We start from the raw sequence: 24,136 nt of genomic DNA, 5'->3' as shown, positions 1-24,136 counted from the left end.
TTTTAATCACAATTTTATACCCCTCTATTGCTTAGTGTATCTGCCTCCTGACAAAAATGAAAGAGAAAATTGGGAATAGAATTCAAAGGAAAGTGGAAATGAGCCTGTTTCTCACTAAAACTCACCCCGATAATGGGCCAAAATAGTGCCAAAGTTTATATGCGGTACGCATGCGATAAGACCCAAAAAACCCTTTTTTTGAAACTTGAAAGACTTTACATGTAAAAAAATGTTATTTGTATATATCCCACCATTAATACAGCGTAAAAATGAATTTTTTTACATCTTTGCCCCCACCAAAACCGGGAAGACATTTTTATTTTGGCCCACCCTAATCCCGAGTGGACAATGTTGTGGATCATGAAATGTCCCTTTAAGATGTGAAGAAGTATGAGCTCTATGAATGTGAGACGTCAACATACCGGATCAATAGACATGTGTTCAATGGTGACAATCCTGGCCTGTACAGTAGGTGGACACTTGTCTAGGCTGCCGTACTCCAGGATGAGACAACGGATGTTGATTGAGTGCATGTACAGGTGCTGACCATCCTCAGCTGAAAATACGCAAAACATGAAAAACAGATACAATTAGGCTACCAGTTAATTAAGAGCTACAATGTATCTGAAGAACTTCTGAACCAATACTAGGCTTTATGATTGAACAGATTCATCAGGATCGGTATAGTAAACTGGTTAACAAAGTTCCTTGTTAACCAGTCAAGTGTTGATAAAGACAACAGGTGTTGTTGAAACGTACACAAGTAAGTGAACTTTCTGGATCAGATACAAGGAACTTTGTTAACCAGAATACTAGGCTTGTTTAATTTTGTACTCATTTCAATCTACATTAAGCCACAAAAATATACAGCAGCAATCTACTGCGAGCGCTAGTATTCCATGCGGTACAAATGGGTCATCATGCAAAAGCACATATGGGCACCGAAAGCATGACCAGCCAAGGTAATCACCCTGTGGCAAGGTATGCCGCCCGTGTGCCTAGAATCCAGGGGGGGGGGTCGGGTTCAAAACCACACCTGAGAAAATGAAAATTCTCTTTATCTTCTTCCTTCCTTCCCCTTTGGTAAAAAGCCTCAGCGAAGTTTGGGTTAATGACAAGAAAAAAACACCTGAATTCTAGTATTACAGACACTACTAGCTCAAGCCCTTATCTAAAATCAGGCATGAGAGAGAGGTTCAATCAAAGAAGAGGAAAAGCACCAAAAAGGAGGAAAAATAATAAATCTCCTATACTTTTGTATAGGGAAGAAAAACCGAGGAAGAATCTCATCCCTGTCAAATCCATCACATCAACATTGTTCTGCCTCACTCACGTCCAATGTACACATCTGTCATCTGTGCTCTGGAAATCCACCGTAATTATTTGAAAGCCTCAACACCCTGCTAAAAGACATTCAAGACCTCAACTCTTCAGCCGGTGGACCTCAGGGGACCCGTTTGCATTGGTGTCTTCAATCATATTGTCAATGAACTTGTGGGGTTGGAAACATTTGGACACTACCTCAATTTAAGTAGCTCAGCTATACTACCAGAATAACACGAAACTCAAGTTCCTTTAAGGGGGTACTACACCCCTGCCCAATTTTGTGCCTATTTTTGCATTTTTCTCAAAAATTATAGCGTATTGAGGACAAGTAAGATATGTGTATTATAGGGGCAAGGACTACAATTACTGTACTGGAAATTTTATTTCAGCACAGACAACAGTTGTGGAGTTACAGTCAAAAATGAGGGAAAACCAATATTTGATCAATAAATCAATAACTACTTGCTTTGAGTTGTTGAATTTTCAGTACAGTAGTTGTAGTCCTTGCCCCTATAATATACATATCTCACCTGTCACCAATGTGCTATAATTTTTGAGAAAAATGCAAAAATAGGCACAAAATTGGCCAGGGGTGTAGTACCCCCTTAATAGACCATATTTGAACTGATACACCTGAACCGTTTGGTGAACATGACATTTTATCATATGCCTTTAAAGAGGAAGAATGATTGACTACGCCAGCTTCGTCCAGGGAAGTAGCCAACATCTGTTATTGTGCAGTAACTATTACCAGCAATATTTACTAAATGTTTATACATTTTACTATATCACAATATTCTTTAACGCTTGTCTGGACCTTGGGGAGTTGTACACTTCAATTATCATGGATTATGTGTTGCCATCAAATGTTGAGCTTGTTGTAATGTTTAATGAATAAATCCAGATGTGTTGTTTCCTCTTAAGGGGGTACTACACCCCTGGCCAATTTTATGCCTATTTTTTGCATTTTTCTCAAAATTATAGCACATTGGTGACAAGTAAGATATGTATATTATAGGGGCAAGGACTACAACTACTGCACTGAAAATTCAGCAACTCAAGGCAAGTAGTTATTGATTTATTGATCAAATAGTGGTTTTCCTCATTTTTGACTGTAACTCCACAACTGTTGTCTGTGCTGAAATAAAATTGCCTGTGCAGTAGTTGTAGCCCTTGCCCCTATAATATACATATCTTACTTGTCATCAATGCACTATAATTTTTGAGAAAAATGCAAAAATAGGCACATAATTTGGCAGGGGTGTAGTACCCCCTTAAGTGATCACTCTCTTGTGTATGCTGTTAGGCAAGGTCAAAAGAAAATCAAATACATTAATAAAGCTCCTCTCCATAACAGATTTAGCAAAGATTCTTTTTTTTAAAGAACTGTACTAAGTTGGGACAAATTCATGAAGTAAATAATTGTTATCATGCCAAACCCCAATACCTTGATAGAAATAATAGGCTCTGTTCTTATCAGGACCATTATTCAACGCCTTAGCATCACTCATCTTCTCTGCATCATCACTCTCCCTGCGCTCCTTTATATCCGGTGTGCTAGAGCGACTAGGTACCTCCTCTTCATCCTTCTGACTGGAGGATCGCCGTGGCAGAGCTTCTGCTGGTTCTTCAATGACAAACGCTGGAGACTTGGGTTTGAAGTCCTCATCAGCCTCAGGGTCTGCTTCCTCGTCTGAGAATGCCGAGGCATACACAATGGAAGGCTAAGAGAGGATATAAAACATAAAATTAATAGAGCTTGTTGTCAAATGACCAAATAATTCAATCTTGTGCAGCAGAACATTTTCTATATGGCAGATTTTGAGTGCTGGGTATTACTTATGTAAAACTTTACTAAGATTTCAATGTAAACCAAGTTATTTTGAGCTTGAGTGTTGTGTGGCAAAGGGTGAATAATCGTAGCTATAATGTATGGGGCAAAACAGGGCATATGAAAGTGAGAGAAATTTGGATCTCAAAAAAAAAAAATCTTTTTCCAACATCCTTCACAAAAAAAGTCAATCAATTATAATAGGGAGTGGTTAAAATATGCAAATTAGTGCTCTAAACTTTTTGAGTGAAAAGTGTCAAAAAACATTATGCTGGTGCTTGTTTACATTTTTGACATAGACAATACTTTGCAGAAAGGTCACAATATTTCTACGGTCTATTATCAGCCAGCTAGGTTTGGACACAATTAAGGAAACATCCTACTTACAGTGCTGACAGGATTGTCTTGGATATGTATGTCATCATCTTCCTCTTTTTCTTTGCTAGCCAACTCCAAATCTGATGATAAACAAAATATAAACATCACATTAGAGAAATGTGGAAGATAACAGAAAACTACAAGGAATCACCTGCACAGAGATGCCACATTGTACATCCAAACCCTCACACTACACACAAATTGGAGTCATACAATTATCTGAAAGAATCATAATTTGCTGTGCGCATGATGAAATAGTCTGAAGGTACACATCGTATTCTGCATTTTAAATTTTACAATTTTAAAAATTTAAATTCACATTTTACACCTGCAAAATTATGCAAAAAACTTATTTGGCAACTTAGAACTTAACTTTTTTAACATCACACAAACAAAAGGGGTTACCTTGAAGTAAAGATGTAGCTTGAGCTGTGGCTTTCTTGATACCTGTTACCTCCGTTTCTCTAGCCTAGATTAACATAAAACACAATAGACTTCAATATGATTTTGAAAATCAGGTATGAGACTGCACTTTCCTAAAAAAAAACTTAAAATGCACATGAAATTGTGCAGAAAGTACCAAAAACAGGCTGAAATTAAATAAAGCTATGGAAATTTAGACTAAAAAACCCACTGAATTCATTTTTAAACAGAAATTTCTTGTGCCTAGAACATTAAAGTCAAGTCATCAAATACACTGCCACATACACATGGTTTGCTGAACAAAGTCTGTGTTGACATATTTGATTAAATACTGAGATAAAAACATAAATGGAAAATACAGAATGTAGTCTCTTAAGACTACTGTAAAGAGATCAAGCATGCAGCAGTTTAAAATCAATACTTGCATCTCACTAATTACATACACACACAATTTAATGGTATTTTTACAACAGAGGAGGGTTTTGACTAAAAAGTTTGCCGTCAAACATGTATATAAAACTGTCCAGCTGTCATCAGGATTAGCTCAGATTTCTTCCGCACAAAATGTTACTAGTGTTGGTGATCAATCTTCTGAAGGCCAATATAAAGTTTGACATTTTGAACATGTAAAATGCAATTAACATGTAATGGCTAAAAACAACGCAAAAGGTCAAACCATATACTGATTTTGAAGTTTAAGTATCGCCATGCAAAGTGCACTAATTAGGAACTTACTACAGGACATACATCTATTGTAAAATGTATTTAAAATGTGATAACCCCATGAGAACTACCTGCCTATTGGTCAAAAAGAAGTTTTCATTGGACCAATCAGCAACATTGTTAGAATAATTTCACCACACAAAAAAAATTGAGGTGAATTATTTGCAAAGCTCCATTCTGATCACGTAATTGACCAATCAGAGGCAATGTTAGATCGGCAGGTAGTGCTCAGGGGGGTTAAAACTGTATCAAAGTTGCAGTGTTCCTGCCACAGAGTGTCTATTGCTGAACTTGAAGAAAGAACATAAATTTGTCGTTCAATTCAGAATACTCACCTGTAGTTGATCAATAGCCTCTTGGATGAATGAACATTCCAGATCATCCTAAAATCAAATCATTAAAAGGGAGAATTTAGACACAATTCACCTTTGTTTGACCTTGTAATAAAACCTCATTTGAACCCAGTCAGTGTTGCCGATGTGTTATATAAGCAGTGAAAGCACAATTTAGTACATTTAGACCAATGGAGGAACACTCCTTGATAAACCATCCAATACCTATTGATGTTCCTTGCTCCATCAACTCGTAAAGAAAACAAACTTTCAAACAATATCCAAAACCGTGATCTAAAGCCCGGTACCCCAGGTCAACATAAAAAGTGGTAACCATGTGTGTTCTAAATTTCGCGGAAAAGGGGTATTTTGTTGACTGAAATCGCGGACCCTAAATCGCGAAAAAGGGGGTATTCTGAGCATTGTCTCCGCGAAATTTAAAAAAGGGGTATTTCACAGGTTCGCTCGATCGATGTCTTCAGCCTCCATCCTCTGGCATTTCATTGATTCCGCCCTCAATCGTCACAGCGAGAGCGTCAGAAGGCAGCTTTTTTACTATTGGCACGGCGGTTTCCCGATATAGTTGTCTAGTGGGTGTTGCACGTATGCTCCCGCACGTTTTGAAGAGAGCTGAATGAGCGACGCGAACATCGATGGTGTTAGATGTAACCGTTTTGGCTGCCGTATACACTTTTCCATGTGGTGAATTGAAAACATTGCGGGAAACATTGGCAGTGATTGGAGCGAATTCTACGACCGACCGAGTGATTAGAATTCTGATGCATGTAAGTTTTATTTTGTATCGTTGTTTCTCTTCCCCTGTTGCACTTGAAGTTTGGCGTGCGCCGGTTCGTTCGTGAAGTAAATAAATCAAAGTAAGCTTTTGACATGTGTCAAACTAACAAAGCTGCCGAATTTGGAACCTATCATGCAATCCGTGAGTTTTTTTCGAAAATTTCAAGCTCAGTTTAAAATATTTGGAGTCATTGAAAAGGGGTGTCTGGAAATCTTCTCATTGAAAACCTTGAAAAGGGGTTATTTTTTACCCTGATTTTGTCAGTGATTTGGCAAAAAAAGGGGGGTAAAATCAATGAAAAATCAGTGAAAAGGGGGGTTTTGAAAAAAGGAAGAACACACATGGTTACCACTTTTTATGTTGACCTGGGGTACCGGGATCTAAAGTTAAAGAGTCATATATTTTGGTGAAGCCGTGGTATACACTGAACACAATTTGGCACCTTAACCGCAGTTTTAGCAATATTGTACCTTATTGTAAGCTAATTGTATAGCTTTTGTTCTCAATTGATTAAGATCCAAGTTGTAAAAATAACTAGCACTCTGTGTTCATACAAGGCAAGCACTCAAAACATGAATGGTATTTTTGATAGGCTTATGGACAGGAAGACAAACAGAGATTGAATACAGCTTTACCAGGACCAAAGATCTTTGCAAAATGCTGTACATCACCACTTGTATAATAGTGGAATTATATGAACACATTTACAGAGAAGCCTCTTACCCCCTTATTTTCAGCTAGCTGCTTCTGAAGTGCCTTCATTTCTGGCTCGATCACCTGAAAAAAAAACCACACACATAAAGAAACACAACAATAATAAATGATAAGAATTTTAGCATAAAAGTTCATCTGTATTGGTAATCCATATAAGAAAGATTTTAACTCTTGATCTCAATACAAAAATATTTTTTTTCTTTATTTTCTAAGTTACAAGCTGTGAAAATAAAACATAACTTGCCGATTTATTTTGCAGGTGGTGTTTTGTCCTTACACACGCACCAATATGCACGGTTTGGGTACAAATTGCAGACATACAGGAACCTCCCAAGAGGGCCCCATGGCTCAAATGCAATTATGCATTGCTTCTAGCCCACTGCATGTAAAAGTGCATGGTCTACGGGTGGATTGGTATGCAGCTGTTTATGATGTAAGTGTGAAAACACATTGCCATCCTAAGCTGATACCAATTATACATGGGTGCACATACCCACATCTCACATGCCACACACCTTCTCACCTATGCAGAGCAACAACACACTAACTACTACTACTTACAGTGCGTTCCCACTTCTTCACTGGAAGCGATTAGCAATTTGGCAAAACAGACTCTGGATGTATCATCTGGAAAGGAAAATACAGATGGTCTTTGTTTACTTGTTTGTTTATTTGTTTACTTGAAGTGCCAAGTACAAGGGTCCAATGTTACTATGCAAGACATATATCTCATTGAATTGACTAGCTTCCTTACCTGGCATGTTCTGTCACTGATCCTTTCTCTTTTCATGAGTCACATAGTAATGATGCCCCACTCACCTCCCCACCCAGGGGCACACCACTGGATCCTCCCAAAATGACTGCAATCTTACCATGCAAGACATACATCTCACTGGATTGACTAGCTTCCTTATCTGCCATGTATGGTTGTACTGTGTCCTTCCTCTTTCCATGAGTCGGATAGTAATGATGTCCCAGTGACCTCCCCCACCCACAGCGGCACACCATTGAACTCTCCCAAAATGACCCTCCTTTCATGAGTCGCATAGTAATGATGTCCCAGTGACCTCCCCCACCCACAGCGGCACACCATTGAACTCTCCCAAAATGACCCTCCTTTCATGAGTCGCATAGTACTGATGTCTCACTGACCTTCCCCACCCACAGCGGCCCACCATTGAACTCTCCCAAAATGACCCTCCTTTCATGAGTCGCATAGTACTGAAGTCTCACTGACCTTCAGGGTTGTCACTACACTGGTCGGTGCCGGTCGGTAGTAACCAGCACTCAGGCAGACCAACCGGCACTCAAGGGAATATGAGGACTTGCCAACCGGCACTAAAGTAGAGAAATTGTACTTTTTACCCTAAAAAAACAGCTGGAAAGTGACGCATGAGAGTATTTTGGACAAATATCATGGAAATTCAGTCTAGTGACAACCCTGCTGACCTTCCCCACCCACAGATACACATCCCGATACACATCCCAAGATGACTCTCCTTTCATTAGTGAGAGTATTGATGTCCCAATTGACCTCTCCAACCCCCCAGGGCACACCACTGAACCTTTCCCAAAAGACTCCCCCTTTAGTGAGTCACATATGATGTCCCACTAACCTCCCCCACCACCAGGGGCACATCACTGAACCGTTCCAAAATTACTTTCCTTCAAGAGTGTCATATTAATGATGTCCCACTGACCTCCCCCACCCCACGGGTTCACCACTGAACCCTCCCTAAATGACTCCATTCTTACCATGTAAGCTGTACATCTGATTAGACTGACCATCTTCTCGTCCAGGCATGTGCGGGCGCACTAACACGGATCCTTTCTCTCGCTTCATCAGTCGCATAGTGATAATGTCACCAACTGTGTACATGTGGGTTTCCATGGCAACCACACTTCAAGAGACAATTATAATAATAAGACAAATTTAGAACATCCTTTTATAAGTTAATGGTTTTTAGATGGCAAGGAAGGCAGTGAAAACAATAACATTTATATTGTGTAATAAGTGACATTCCAGTTGAAATCCATATACACTACCCCTCCCCCTTCGAAAGACATGACCATAATCTCCCTCAAAAGGAGGCAAATGGAATCTTCAATTCAGGTAACCCCGTTTGAAATTCACACTCCCGATATTAAGATTAAAGGACTCATGTCTTCCATACGGGGCGCCAATATTATGGAGAAGTGAGCATTAATTATAGTGGATCAGGCATACCAAGTTAATATATGCAAAAATAGATTTTGTATCAGTCTCTGAAAAGTTCAATTCAGAATGGGCACCGCACCATTGAGGGTGTTTCTTTTGTTGCTGGTCCTGTGTCACAACATGGGGTACCTTTGTGTTACATAGTAAAAAAATGAAATGGTTCAAACATTTTACCTACACATCTCATTTGATGTGGTTCATCCTTCTGAGCATTTTGACACCTTTTTTATGGAAATCTGTTAAAAAATGAGAGAGTGCGGGCAAAAACAATCACAAAGTAGGGAGGATGTAACCTCGCCTCTTTTTTCTACATTTACAATCATTCTGAGCAAGTATTGGTCTTTTAAATGAACTTCTGTATTTATTTACTTGGTTTAGATGTCTGGGAGTTCATTTAGACATTTTTTTACTAGATTCAAATTTTTAAAGGGGTTTTAAATCAAATTTACGATATGAATCCCTCCCCCTAATCCTCCTCCCCCTAATCCTCAGCCACCCTTGGCACATTTCATGCCAAACGTCATAAGAAAATAATTGAAAAATATTTTAAAACAGGATAAAAACATGAGTAATATAGAATAAATTAGCCTCAATTTAAGACCTAATTGAATCTTCTAAGTGAAGGAATACTCAAGAGACAGTGTTTTGAAATCCAAACTGCACATCAAAATGTAACAAAGCCACCTTTTTGGGTACCCCAGTATATGGCACAGGATCTGCTGCTTTTCATTTTTTGGGGAAGGGGGGGGGATATATGCTTTGTAGTTTAGTGTATTATGCCACAGCTACCAGGCCCAATTACAAATGCAGTAGTAGTTAAACTCCTATTAGTTGAGAAGCTGTTCAAAGCTGATAAAACATTCACACACAAACAAAACCTTGAGATTACCTTTTAAGATCCTTGGTATGTACAGCTTCATAGCATATGGGACATTTCCTCCATGACTTATCACCCAGGGCCAGGTAATGTAAGATACAAGGCCAACAGTAGATATGTCCACAGCGAGTTATCTTGGCTATAAACAATAACAAAGAAAAATATTAGTGTTATCATTGAGTTGAAGGTCTTTGGTGTGTAAAGTTGAATAATGTAAAATATAATGATAATAATAATAATTTTGTTTTTGAAGTGTCCTTGGACCTAGAGCTAAATGCTAAGATCATTCATGGTTGACTAATAAAAAGAAATAAAAATAACATTTTGTGTCTTCACTATGTATAGTAAAGTTAAAATTTGTATTCATGTCATAGTCTATTAATTATTTCAAAATGGATACAAAATCCAATGCATTTTGAAATCAATAATAGATTATGAAGTGAACACAAATAAAATTATAACTTTGCTAAAACACAGAATGTTAATTTAATTTTTTTTTTGCAAAGTCAACCATGAATGATCCTACTACCATTTAGCTCTAGCCCAGCAATGTGTGTGCAAATTATGGCAATTTCCATTGTTCTTTGCCCTGAAGTGTGCGTACGCATTGTAGTTTGCTCAGGCCACATGCATTTTAGATCGCCTACTACCACATTTCTTATAGTACAAGAAAGCCATTGAACAGTGTAGCTGTTCGTTCAAGCATATTGATAGACCAGTTCCTCGTCTTTGTTGATAAACAATGATATCAAGTGGTCTATACTCCAACGATTACTGTATAATAAGTATTCAATTACAATGATATCAAAATGTTTTGAGTTATTAGATGACAAGTGGTCCCTGCCAGTGGTATAGTGATTTAAATGTCTGCTTGGAATGCAGCAGATCACAGGCTCAATTCACATGCATGACAGCACATTCTTTAAATTTTGATTTTGATTTTTCCTAGCACATTGATTGGGTTCACGGTTCTCGTTTCCAATCAGTTTCCTCTAGTATCGTTTAAAGCTCCTATAATATAAATTTTTGGCCAAATTTGTAATTTGTTATTCTTTTTCAAACAAAATTGATAGCAATAAGACTAAGTGAGGGTTTCATATAGTGTACTGTACGTACAAGGAATGACATTATGTAACACAGGTACTTGTCTAAAACCTGAAAATTGCCGAAATATCATCAATTAATTCCAGAAATGTTTAACAAAAAAAGCCTACCCCCAAAAAAAATTATTACAGAATTATTTTAATTATGGCCCCAGATCCAAATTTCCAGGTACGGTAATTCCGGAAAGGTTACATCTCTGTGAGTCAAATGACTTATTTTTGTGTACCGTTTCAGCTAGGGTTGCCAAAAAATATCAGATTGAATCACAGGTCAAATAATCTAGCAGTCAAGCGATTTATCTCTGAACCACTGGTATCTATGGGATACGAAAATACCGAATTCACAGGAGCAAATGTTGAAAAGTCACCCAATTTTTAAAACCATTCGCCGTTAAAGTGATGATGTAACAGGATGTAACTACCACGGCAATAGGTTGAAACAAATTTTGAATATATCACCCTGCACCCTATAAGCAGGTTGGACTCATCACCTGTACGTCTGCAATCATAGATTGAATACAATTTACCGTTTTTTTCAAAGATACTAATCTTATGTGAGTGATCAGCATGATACATACGGTTCAATGATGAGGTACTGCGTGAACGTACTAGTGCAACGCGTACGTTTACAGCGAATTGGTTTCTATGGGACAGGAAATCTTCAAAAGTCGCCCAATTGGGCTACAAAATTGTGGGTTTGGCAACCCTGGTTTCCGCATGCTGAAGCAGGATACACATAGCTGGGTATATAGTGAGCTTACCTGCTGCTGGTGGGTATAAGCATATTGGGCATGATGGTACTTCATGGCTGAAGATCCTCTGTAAAGGTAGAAAGATAAAACAAACATGTATTAAATATTGTCCTGGGAATGAGTTTTCACTATACCACGGATGGTTCTCACGAACTTCAAAGACAGATTGTATGTGCATTGGAACAGCTAGGTCCAACAAAAGGATTAGGATTGAGCTATATTTTATTTGGTAAAACAGGATATATTTTCCATCAAAATGGATACCAATTCAATGCATTTTGAAATCATCAATAGAGTATGACATGATCAGAAATTATCCCTTTGCATATTAAAAACACTAAACATTTTTTTTGTAGATCAACCATGAATAATCCTAGCATTTGTCTCTAGGTCCAGGGACACTCCAAAACCAGGAAAATATTTAACCTTAAAAAAATTCCAGTAACCCGATGCCGAATCTCTTACCCAGGTAGTGAAATCTCGGTCGGGTACCTGAAAACCTGACTGAAAATGCCTGCCTTAATTTCACTAGGAACACAACATATTCATCTATGAGGGCACAGTTCTTTAACCCCAATACGTTTGTATATCCATTGAATTACTTCTGAAAATTTGGGTACAAAAACTCATACTCTGCAACTTGGTCAAATTTTGCACTATGATTATGTAATTGAGGTTATTGGACTATGCCATTGGGGTGAGGCTATTGTGGTCCATAGTGTTTGCAATAACTTACCACTTGTTCAATAAGGTCCCAGTCAACAAGTTTATCAGGGTCAACTGACTGTACTGTGTAATCTCCTGTAGCCTTCACTACAAACTGGCAACTGTGCAAAGAAACAAACCAATGTCATAAGAAACAATCAGATTTGTACATGTAGGCTATAAAACACCATCAACAAGTTTAGGGAGCTAAACAATATTGGAGTCACTCTTTCGAGATTGAAGGTATGGATACCTGGCCAAAAGTTAGCACAAACTTGGAGCATCACCTGCTACAACCAAGATGATAAGACTTTGATTTATGATATGATTAAGTTCATGATGACCCACTGCAATCACAAATCAAATTTATAAATTTAAGTTTCAATCCCCTCTACTGTTGCTTCCCTGGTTGCATTGTAATGTGGGTGTAATCCCCAGCCACAGGGGGGGGGGGGTATGGGTTATACTTGAATTTTGGCTGGATATCCCGGCCATGCTCGATTCGAAAATAGAGATATATCGAGACTCTCATAAAGCGATCAAATTAATTGTATGTAGCCTATATATGTGGTCTATAGTCTCCAAAGGGGTAGGCCTGATTTAGTTTGAATTTCTGATTACATGCCCATGAGATCCCATGTATCTTACTTTTTGGAATTTCTGATAAAAAATATATAGGCCTAGGCCTACACCAAAATTTGACGAAAAGTCCCGTTATATGTCATGTTTAGGATTACACTCTGTATGAAAGGATGGTGTCTGAGGGGGCCGGGGAGTCCCCCTTTGAAATGTTAGTAAATTTGTCAAAACCCCTTTAATATTGAAGCTATTTGGTGCACCATTTTGAATCTGTCGTTGCTTTAAATTGTACGGCTGTCTAAACAGAAGCTAAAACGACCACTTTTATTATTCATAGCACCCTGTCGTAAAGAAGGCGATCAGTAATATACAAAGGGAAGTTTTTAAGGCTTGATAGGCCTGCTCAATTATCTTGCAAAAAATCTTTTTTATCGCAATTTTAAACGTACAGTTTCATTGCTCTGAAAAATATTTTGGGATCGCTCCCCATCATAGGGCTCGATAGCTCAAATGGTAGAGCACTGGTATCCAAAACCAGAGTTCGCTGGTTCGAATTCTGCTTTAATAGCCAAATTTTCTTTGGTCCCCTTCATAACCATTATAAAGCACAGTATATGGAGTACAGGTCAGTTTTTAACAACTTACTTGGCTTGTAGAAACTGCTCCTTATTATATCTGGGATGCCTGATCCCCCATTTGTTGCGTCCTCTCCATGCACCGAGTCTCCCACCTCTTGTATCCTCTCTGGGTGCCATGGTGAAGTTGATAAGGTGATTCAGATTCATTTTCTTGGGTCCTTGGGGTAGGGCTGAACCAAACTCAGCCCTGTGAACCTGTGTTACCTGTACATGTACAACAAACAAGGAAGCCAAAATTAACATTTTGCACTTTTCTTTCCATTACTGTTATATTGAGAAGTATAACTGAGGTGTTGGGAAAATAATCTACTAATGATCTGTCTCCATGTTGACATTGGCTAAATAAGCTGTATTTTCACTTGAAAACTTACAAATTGGTGCCGTTTCTTGTCCTCCATTTTTATTTTCTCAGGTCATATTAGTCTACTGTAGTAGACCAGTTTAATTTATCATTCCCTAAATTAATCTCTCTGACCTCAGATATCCATGAGAAAACTGGTCTACTGTATTTCGAATATATAATGAACTATGCACTCTATAGTGGGTATGATGTTACCTCATTAAAAATGCAGTCTTGGCTGTTTATGCACATATCCTGTGGTTTTTACAAATTAAGCCGTTTGAATAGCCGTCCAACGCGTATTCTGTGCACAAGGTCCAATGTATACGCTTGATGTCGCGCACATATACGCGATGGTTAAGCTGTCAAAGGAAATCTGAATGACACAGATAGAGCTACCCCACGTGGGTTGGGTTCAGTGAACACAGTGGGTTGGGCTAATGCATAAACATGTATGCTTGCATATCTGTTATTGGTTACGATTTACCACCCACATTGATTTTTACTTCATTAACATTCATCTCAGATTCGAGATGAAAGAGGTTGAGTCTATGTGTTAAGATATGGTGGGTAACACAGGTCATATCCAACTACCGCAGTCCTTTTTTCTCTGGGCAGGGCAGTCACTGGAGATGTGATGTGTTTCGTCATAGATTTTAAATGGTTTCATGCATGGAAACGTATGAATTGTTTATCTAAAAAAAAAAAAGGAATGCAGCGCAGTCTAAGGGACGCACCATTAGACTTCAAGGGGGTGGGAGGAAGTTTTGAAAAAAAACTTCCCCCACTACATGAGCAAAAAAAAAAACTTTCCTACCAACACTAAAAAAAAAAAAAAAAAAACCTTTCCTCACCAAACTGTATAAATGCATGAAAATTTAAAAAAAAAACTTGTCGCCTTTGGCGGCGAAAAAAAAAACCCATCACAAAGCCATACTTAAATCTTGCCCCCACCCCAACTTCCTCCACCCCCCCTTGAAGTCTAATGGTGCGTCCCTAAGGTCATATAGTACTTGACCTACTTACCAGTCGTTTTCGTTATCCTAACTTCATGTACAGTGTACACATTGAAAAGCTAATTTTGATGTGGTACGAAATTTCTTGCCGTACATTTTTTGGTTCACTAATTTAGATATCCATGTTGCAGCTGGGGTGGTTACCTCTTAGGCCGCGCATCAGTATGCTTATCAGCGCTTCTTGAGTCTAGTTCAGCGAAAGTTATTCTGTGTTTTTGTTAGTGTGCATGTCAATAAAGTCCAGCCACGCATTAGACAATGCACATTGACAACTAGCGTTATGTGCTGCACCATTAAACAGTGTTATGAATCTTATTTTTTTGCCAATTATAAGCAGAACAAACTTGAGTTGTTATGTAAGTTCTTTGTACATATGACCTAAGCCAGGGTACCCGCCCGAGATTACATTATATTAAAAACACAAAACATCGTGCAATTTTTTTTTTAGGTCAACCATGAATGATCCTAGCATTTAGGTCTAGGTCCAGGGACAAATGTTACAAAATACAAATTATTTATTTATTTTTTGTTGCAATTTCGGTACCCAGTTACCCGCCTGAAAAATGTGCCGGGTACCCGGGCACAAAATTACCCGAAAATCACACCTCTAATATGACCCAATATTCTACCAGCCATTGCGATATTTTAGGCCTGCTAAGAATACGCAATTTTGGAGGCCAAAAAACGCACCCTGATTTTCCCAAAAATGCAAAAATCCGCAATTTCCCGCCAAAAACGCAAATTTTTTTGTGATTTTTAATTTTTTTTCGCGGATTTGGAGAGTCCCTGGGCCTAACATCAAGTGCTACCATCATTTAAAAAAATTAGAAAAAATTTAAAAAAAATAAAATTGAAAATTAAAAAATAACAAATTGCGTTTTTTACAAAAATATTTTGCGCATAAAGAGTCCCTGGACCTAGAGTGAGGTACTGCAATCATTTGTGGTTGATTTTTAAAAAATTGGAAAAAAGATACAAACAAACAAGTTTGTATCCAAATGGGACTGATTTGTAACTTGTGTTCACTGCATAGTCTATTGAAGATATAAAATGCATTGGTTTTGTACACAAGTCTATATCTTAGATAGATTTTGAAGTGAACACAAGTTACAAATTGGTCCCATTTGGATACAAACTTGTAATTTTTTTGTATCTTTTTCCAATTTAAAAAAAAAAAAAAAATTTAATGATGGTAGCACTTGATGTATTGTTAGGTCCAGGGACTCTCCAAATCCGCGAAAAAAAAAAAATTAAAAATCGCCAAAAAAATTGTTTTTATTTTTTTATAGATTTTTTCAAAAATGTCAAAAAACACAATTGGATCCAAAATACTCAAATTGCGGCGCAAATAACGCAATTGCGTATTCTTAGCAGCCCCTACGATATTTATAGTTTGAGTTTGCTTTAAATATCCAAACTGCTGGAGTAAAATAACTCATTTAATTAGGTTTTTTTAGTGATAGCTTGCGATTCATTCCTTGATTTTAGACATACCTCATCGCGTCTTCCTGTCCAGTCCTTGCGACTGCGGGGCCTCTTATCAAAGGCTTTGGTCTTCTGCGATGTAACTTTGCGTTGTTGGCCTGCATCGTTACCGGCCTTGCTCCACTGTACTGGCTCTCTCTTCTTCTGGAAGCGGCTTCCGCCATTCCCATTACCACGACCATTGTCTGTAATTCAAGAGAGGGTAGAAATTACAATTCAACAACATTATTTAACAATATTTGTTAAGTACACTGATTTTGCAATCTAATTTTTGCTTTAGGGTACATTTGCACTTCTTGCCATGCCCATTATGGGTGGACCGTGGAGCCAATCATGACCTGTAAATAAAATAAGGCCTGGCAAAAAACAAAATCTCGCTTTTCAGTCAAGCTGCGATTCTCACTATTAACCAATTATCTTGATTTTTAAGAGTGTTCGCAAGCAGTGTACTTACTATAAAAATGTTGTTTTACGCCATAAAAGTTCGCCAAATTCCATGAAATGAAGTTCTACAATGTACTTGATATACCGTACTTCAGTAAAGTGCAGGATTCAACAGCCATTACAACCACATGGACTTGTGCAAAAGCCATACTTTTACTCAGTTTTGCAAATATGAGTTCAGGTTTAGGCCAATTTATACATATATCATTATAATGAATTATTGGAGTATTTTGACTATAAATTCAATGAAAGTTTTGTCATTTTTTCTTTGATGGGCGCCTGCAATTTTCAGGGATTGAGTTTTAAGGCGTGCGAGTGCGATTCGCACGCGCCGCACGCCTGAAAATACGCCGAGGTGCGATTTTTCACACCTAAAAAAAAAAAAAAAAAAAAAAAAATTTTTTTTTTAAGTTTTTTTATTTTTTATTTAGAATGTCCCTGGAACTTAAAAATGTCCCTGGAAATATTTTTAATTTTTTTTAAAACTTGAAAAAAAATTACAAAAGATTAAAAAATTATAAATTCATGTTCAAAATAGGCAAATTTATAATTGATGTTCACATTACAACCTATTTATGAAGTAAAGAAGCATACAAAACAAATGCATTTTAAAATCATTCATAGATTATTATGTGAACATAATTTACAAATTTGCCTATTTTAAACAAGAATTTATAATTTTTAAAATCTTTTTGTAATTTTTTTTTTTAATTAAAAAAAAATTCCAGGGACATTCTAAAGTTCCAGGGACATTCTAGGGACATTCTAAATCCAAAAAAAAAAAATAATTAAAAAAAAAAAAAATTACAAATGACACTAGCAATAAGTCCAAAGTCCAGGGACATCTATGCAGTATACACCATTCATTACCCCAGAGCTTTTACCATGGCCATTTAAAAAAAGTACATGTATGTTGTCACAATTGCTAAGTTTTAGCTGAAAATGAAATCATACATAGTCATACACCAGTTTTGAAAAAAGCACACCTTGGTTTATTTAGGTGTGCGATTTGCAGCACACCTAAAAGCACACCTCGGGTTATCCAGGCGTGCGATTTACAGCACACCTGTCACATTGCAAAACTCAATGCCTGAATTTTGTTGACAATATAAAGATAGAATTTTGGAAATTCTGACATGAGTCTTGAGTCTTGAGATGGATACTCCATAGCTTTATAAATTTATGTATGGTTCGGACAAATAACGAATATCTATAGGCATGTAGAGGGCAGACGACAGGATTTTTTTCTTTGTATTTTCGTCATTTTGTGCCATTTTTTCAGGGAAAAAATGCTTTTCTAGCTTGAATTTTTAATAGTTTGGATCTTGTTTTTTACTTCCAAAAAATTGTGCTTTTTGCCTATACATGTAGGCCTACCTGTAATTTCTACATCAAATCCAGGCAATCGCAACTAACAATCAATCATTATTTACTCTCTGGTCATGATTGAAGGTAGGGAGTTTGTAATTTGTATTGCAACACATGAACATGGCAATATTTTTTTCGGCGAGAACTATTAGACCACCCGAGCTAAGGCTAAAATTAGGAATTTATCAAATTAAACTTTCGCATCAAGGTTTAACGTGTTTTTAGCAATACAACCATACCTTTTATTTCTTCGAACAAGGCTCTTTATTTTGTTCCAAAATATATGTTTTTATCGCAATTTTTGACGTAAAAGAGCTGCATGCAAAACCGGTGATGCAAACACCAACACTTTGCCAAGTATGAGCTCTTGATGTACGCTTGTTTTGACAATGATTTACGCTCGTGTAGCAAGCATTTTCAAGCCCGTTTGACAGGATTTACTGCATGACGCAATTCTGCATAGATGGCGAATTTCTCAAAAAACTTGATGTATTTTTTTTTTTTAATTCCCTCATTTCACAAATGACTTTTGAAGAAAAATTATGTTCCATTTTGGCGAAAACGGACAGTTTCCGCCTAATTAATGTACAGGATTCAATGTAAATTTGAAACTTAAAATGCATTTTTCTCGTTTTCGACTATTATCCGAGCAATTTACATTGCACATCATTGGAATAGAGTTTTTGGAATATTTTGTATCAGAATATGTTCCAAACATGTTTGTGAACATCTTGGAGTCAATAAATGACTCTTTCAATAAAAGGCGCCTTGTATACAGGGTGCGTAAAAAGTACGTAAAATTAATAAATTATTTTTTTGAATTTTTAACACTTCCTACATTTTTACGACCAAGGGCAGCAATTTTGAAAAATTGGGTGTTTTTGGGTGCTTTTATAATAGCTGCCGTTTACTGATTTTTGCAAATAAAATTCTCTACATTGTGTAGATTTTGTGTCGAGTTTATATTATTTGCTCAAATGTATCAGAATATTATTTATACAATTGTTTTTGAATAAAAATACAAATAAAATATAGAAATTGATCAGTTTGAGTAAGCGTTATTATTTTTTTTTTAGTATTTCACTCTCAATTTACGAAAGCCATTTTTTTCCAATAAAATAAACACTGAATGTAAAGTGTGCATGGGTATGCATGCATTGCATGTATATACATTGGTTCACTCCAACTTTCACTGCTTTCAATATCATGACTTTCAAGTTCGGTGTAGAGCATTGACGATGACGTCAATGTTTTTTCATGGGTTGAGACGCATAGCGTGTGGACAAACCGCACTTGTACGCTTTGCGTATGTACGCTCTTTGCGATGAATATTACTTGCACAATTCGATACTGCAGTTACCGAAATCTCGAACTTGAGTTGAGATGAACTAAAAAATCTGTGTACATGTACGTACTGTAATTGAATATTTATTTTTATGAATCTCAGACTCATGAACAATGAAATACATGTATAACAAACTTACATACAGAGGTACGTAGCCTGCATGATACAGCGTTGCCCCGATGTTTTTTATGGTAGGCTATAGAGTAACTGTCCTTACACGAATTATTTCTAATGCAGTACCACGCACGCATATGAATGCATGGATACTGAAACCCACGTATGGACAATGGGCATGTCACCCAGTGGCCATCCCATATGATATTTAGACGCTCCAATGCTTGTTCATCGATGTCAGCAGCTGTAACTTCTCCCAAAGTTGCCCTTGTTATCATTCTTCCGTAAATTTCCTTCGAATTTACTCTCACTATCATCCGATTCATCTTGAAAAACACGGTTTAGATCAGCGTTTGCACATCGCTTCGCCATTTCGCGATCACATTGTTGAATTTTCCAAAATACAGCGGCGTTTCTAGATTGTTTTCCTAAAAACATTTTCCAGCTTCCGGCGAAAAGTGAGTCTTTTAGCTGTTGACATGCCTTACTTTACACTGATTTTCAAGGGACTTAGGCTATCTAGAGGCTAAAGGTCATCAATATTATAAAATAAAATTTGTCTGAATTTACATTTTTAGATTTGAGATAAAAACACCTAAAAATGACGACGGAAGAGCAATTGCAAAATTAGGTGCTTTTTGATCGTGATTTTTTCGATTTTTTTCATTGTTTTACGAACAATGACTGGCGACATAAGGCAGGCAATATCGTTTTAACGTCACGTGACCCAAGTGATTCACTTCTGAATCACTTTGTCGTAGGAAGTGTTAAGGACAACTTGTTAACACTTCTACACAATTTTGAATGCAAATTTCACCCCAGAAAATGTATACTTTTAGCATAATAGTAGGGTGACTAATAAGCGTGCTACATGGGCACGGCAAAATGTGGTTTCTTCAAATTCGATATCAGAAAACAATAGAATACATAAGGAATTACAAGTGCATTCCATGCAAATCAGCATACCACTTTACAAGTAGTGATACTGAAAATGTTTTAATGTTTCAGAACAATACTCTGATGTGTTACTCACAATTAAATATTTAAAACAGCCCCATCTATGTATGTACTGTTTTAGATATTCATTGCAAAACAGGTCTGGGTGTGACAAAAATAACATTCCATTCCCATTCACTCAGCACACTCAACCTCCTCCTGATCCACCTGCTCCTGATCCACATGCTCCTCCACCCCCGCAATTTCAAATGTAAACTGCTGCCATTTTTTTGTTTAAACTTCTGTTTCATTGACATTTTCCACAATTTTTACCCCATCCTTCAGCTTTAAAATGAGACCTCAACTAGCTCAATAGGACAAGGGGTTGTTGCAGTATAACATTTTTCGTTCCGCCCCATTTAGAAAAATGTAACACCTCCACCTTTTTAGGGTACGAACTTGTGACATGCGACCGAAAGGCAGCGTAATAGTATGGCACCAGGCCTCGAAATAAGCCAGAATTTCTGAGGGCCATTTGGGCCCTTGATCTTAAATGTTTGAGGGCCCTCACAAATTTTTGGGGGCCCAAATTTGGGCCATTGATTTTAACCTATGTGACCCCACAAAAAAAAAGAGTAAACATGGAAAATTTGCGAGTGACCGGGTGAAGGAGCCTAAAGAAAATAAAGAAACAAATAACCCATAATTATGTTAACATTCAAATGAATAGAATAGATTATTCAATAAGTAGGAGTAATTAAGTTATTAGGTAATTAATTAATACATAAAGAATTACTAGAAAGAATAGAAAGAGAGAAGCCCAAAGAAAAAAGAAATGGGGCAAGCAACCATTTTAGAGTTTTTTGTTTGTTTTTTTTAAAAAAGTTTTTATTTTATTTTGAATTGATTTGTTTTTAAACATTGTCATTAGTATCAGTCCAGGTTAATCAGGCTTTTTTCATTTCCTTTATATCTCCAATTTTATCAAAATCAAAAGTGATTTAATATGCAAAAGTGCAGTGCTATTATAAACCTGCCACAGTGACAGAACCTCATTAATATTCATGACCTGCTGTACATGCATATTATGGTGGTGTATTGTGCTATCCCGGAAGTACCAAAAAACACAATATCGGCAGCTTTTATGGGAAAAAACAGAGTTATTACACCTACTTTAACATCATAACTATCAAATATTATTAAAGATTGAAGTAAATAACAATGTTTTTGGCCTTGAATTTACTTCAATTCTCCTGAAATGTGAATTTAGAATGCAATATAGTCGGGTGATTTTTGGTGTTGCATGACTGTTGAATTCTGCAGTAAGATTAAGTCCGTAAGTGATAAAAAATTGCCACAAATTTTGCGGGCGCTTTGGGCCCACCGGTTGTATCTTTTGCGGGCCCTCACTGATTTTCGGGGGCCGAGGGCCCGAGGGCCCGCCTTATTTCGAGGCCTGTATGGCACTACTGATCATTTAAGTATGTGACTGAAGTGATGCTGATTTTACGATTCACAAAGGTACCGTTTTTTGCTTTTCCGGTAATTTTAAATTGTTTTTGAGACAAAAACTACTTGTACTTTCAAACAGTTGTGTTTTAAATAACCTGTTTTTTACCCTCATAATTTCCCTCATTTATCGAAGCCCTGCCTTCCTTCCAATAGTCATTAAACCTTGATTTCAATGTGTTTGACAACTGTTTGTTTATCCTTGATACAAAAGTTAACCTTGAAAGTTAACCTTGAATCTTGATGCAAAAGATGGCGATCCCGACTTTTAGACCACCCTCGCTATATAGGGCTCAAATATTACTATTTCATCAAGGTTTAATATTCTAACAAGCTTAAACTAAAAGTTTCATCTAAGGAGTCAAGCTTTAAACTAAAAGCAAAAATATCAAACAAGCTAAAAACGATTTTTACCCGTTTTTTAACAAGCTAAAACCAATTTTTGAAAAGAAGCTTAAAACATCAATTTTTTCATCGTAAAAATCATCAAATAAATCTTTTAAAATACAGTGACCTACCTAATATTACTAATCTATGTTTCCGATGATATCGAAGAAGCTAAAATATTGTGAAAGAGGGCAGGGCTTTGAGTAATGAGGGAAATTACGGGGTAAAATACATCACGTTTTTCGAGAAATTCCGCCATCTTGAATATTTATGCAGAATTGCGTCGCGCAGAAAAACGATGTGAAACATGCAAACGCGCTTGAAAATGCATGATACGCTAGCGTAAATTACTGTCAAAACGAGCGTACATCAAGCGCTTGTGATACACGAAAACATTTGAGCTGGCACCACCGGTTTTCTTACCAGCTCTTTTACGTTAAAAAATAGCTATAAAAACGTGAATTTTGGAACAAAATAAAGCTTGTTCGATGGAATAAAAGGTATGTTTGTACAGTTGAAAACATGTTTAACCTTGACCTTGTTGCGAAAGTTTAGTATGATAAATTTGCAATTCTTGGATCTTGGATTGGTAAACCTCCTAAATACTCCTGGGGACTTTAAACTGGAGGTTTTGTACCTTATTATATAGCTCGGGTGGTCTAAAAGGAAAAGTCAGGATCGCCCAAAACTCAAGATCACCATTTTTTCAAGGTTCCTTTTCCATGTTTTCAGCGTTAACCATACTGTTCTGTATACGCGCGCGACGCTAAGCATGTGCATTGGACTTTGTGCAAAATTATATGCACTGGCCGGCAAGCAGTATGCTTTAAAATTTGTAAAAGGAAATCTGTAGGTAACCTAGGCAAACCTTAGTTAACACATTTACTAGTCAGCGAATTCGCCGAGACCGGGCCCCAACACAATGCATATTTACATAGAAATTTGAATTTTTTTCGAGAATAGGTGGGTGAAGGAAACCTACATAAATATGTTTTCTATACTTCACTTGACCCAAATATATGATTTTTATGGTGATAATCAAGTCGCATATGGAATTTTAGAGGATTTTGATAGCAGTTCCATTAAAAAAGCTGCCATCGCCATGAGACTAAGATCTAGAAACACCCCCGATATGCCGTTTTGGGGAATTTTGCTAGCGGAATCTTTTTGATGAAAGTCAATCTTTGACAAGATGTAACTTTGCTACGGAAAGTGCTATGAAAAAAAGGTTTTCAGTTTTGGCTTAGTTTACTCAAGGGCTTTAATTTGATATATAAAACGATGCAATTTGATGGCAAATTTGAATTCACCTAGGATACCTAAAATCGGAATAACAAAACACAATGAAAAAATTACCTCGCTGTCTATCCAGAGACTTCCCTGCTGATGAACCAGCTGTTGTACGTGAAGCAACCTTCTTCTCCATCTCTCTCCTTCCGACATTAACTACACTGTGTGATCTGCAGATTGCGGGTTGCAGCAGAGCTGCTCCCACTTGGGTACTGATTGAGGAATTCAACTTGTACGACTTCATCTCAACTTCTTCAGAGCTCCATAAAAGAAAAAAAAAAAATATCAAACTGAATTTGTGTTTGATAGACAGATGAAATTTGGGGTTATTTAGGAAAATAAAAGGAGCAAGGTAAGCCACTACGGCTTAACTTATCGTGCTGTGAAGCACAAGGAATGTCGCTTTGGTATCGCTTGGGCTCCAAATTTGGTCTAAATCGACCAATTTGGAGAAAATACCGGACCACTCGATGTCCTAACCTGTCGAAATCGGGCGATTCTCGCCAG

The 24,136-nt window shown here is 37.1% G+C and overlaps 1 protein-coding gene across 1 annotated transcript in view; it reads right to left on the bottom strand.

The window, feature by feature from the left end:
• LOC140163525 (E3 ubiquitin-protein ligase RNF10-like) overlaps window positions 1-24,134 on the bottom strand; it is a 36,743-nt gene extending 12,609 nt beyond the window's left edge. Inside the window, exons 1-14 of the mRNA XM_072186839.1 lie at window positions 23,696-24,134; window positions 16,246-16,421; window positions 13,403-13,599; window positions 12,210-12,300; window positions 11,483-11,540; window positions 9,631-9,757; window positions 8,279-8,424; window positions 7,085-7,150; window positions 6,552-6,586; window positions 5,017-5,064; window positions 3,941-4,004; window positions 3,545-3,615; window positions 2,774-3,050; window positions 423-556 (exon numbers count right to left, since the gene is read on the bottom strand). Of these exons, the coding sequence (XP_072042940.1) occupies window positions 423-556; window positions 2,774-3,050; window positions 3,545-3,615; window positions 3,941-4,004; window positions 5,017-5,064; window positions 6,552-6,586; window positions 7,085-7,150; window positions 8,279-8,424; window positions 9,631-9,757; window positions 11,483-11,540; window positions 12,210-12,300; window positions 13,403-13,599; window positions 16,246-16,421; window positions 23,696-23,873 (1,668 nt within the window). The 5' untranslated portion in view covers window positions 23,874-24,134. The remainder of the gene's footprint in view (window positions 1-422; window positions 557-2,773; window positions 3,051-3,544; window positions 3,616-3,940; window positions 4,005-5,016; window positions 5,065-6,551; window positions 6,587-7,084; window positions 7,151-8,278; window positions 8,425-9,630; window positions 9,758-11,482; window positions 11,541-12,209; window positions 12,301-13,402; window positions 13,600-16,245; window positions 16,422-23,695) is intronic.
• Window positions 24,135-24,136: the final 2 nt, after the last annotated feature.

The sequence above is a fragment of the Amphiura filiformis genome, chromosome 11 (assembly GCF_039555335.1).
Source record: "Amphiura filiformis chromosome 11, Afil_fr2py, whole genome shotgun sequence".
In the NCBI taxonomy this organism is placed as follows: Eukaryota; Metazoa; Echinodermata; class Ophiuroidea; order Amphilepidida; family Amphiuridae; genus Amphiura; species Amphiura filiformis.
This window is presented reverse-complemented; position numbering and strand designations above follow the sequence as displayed.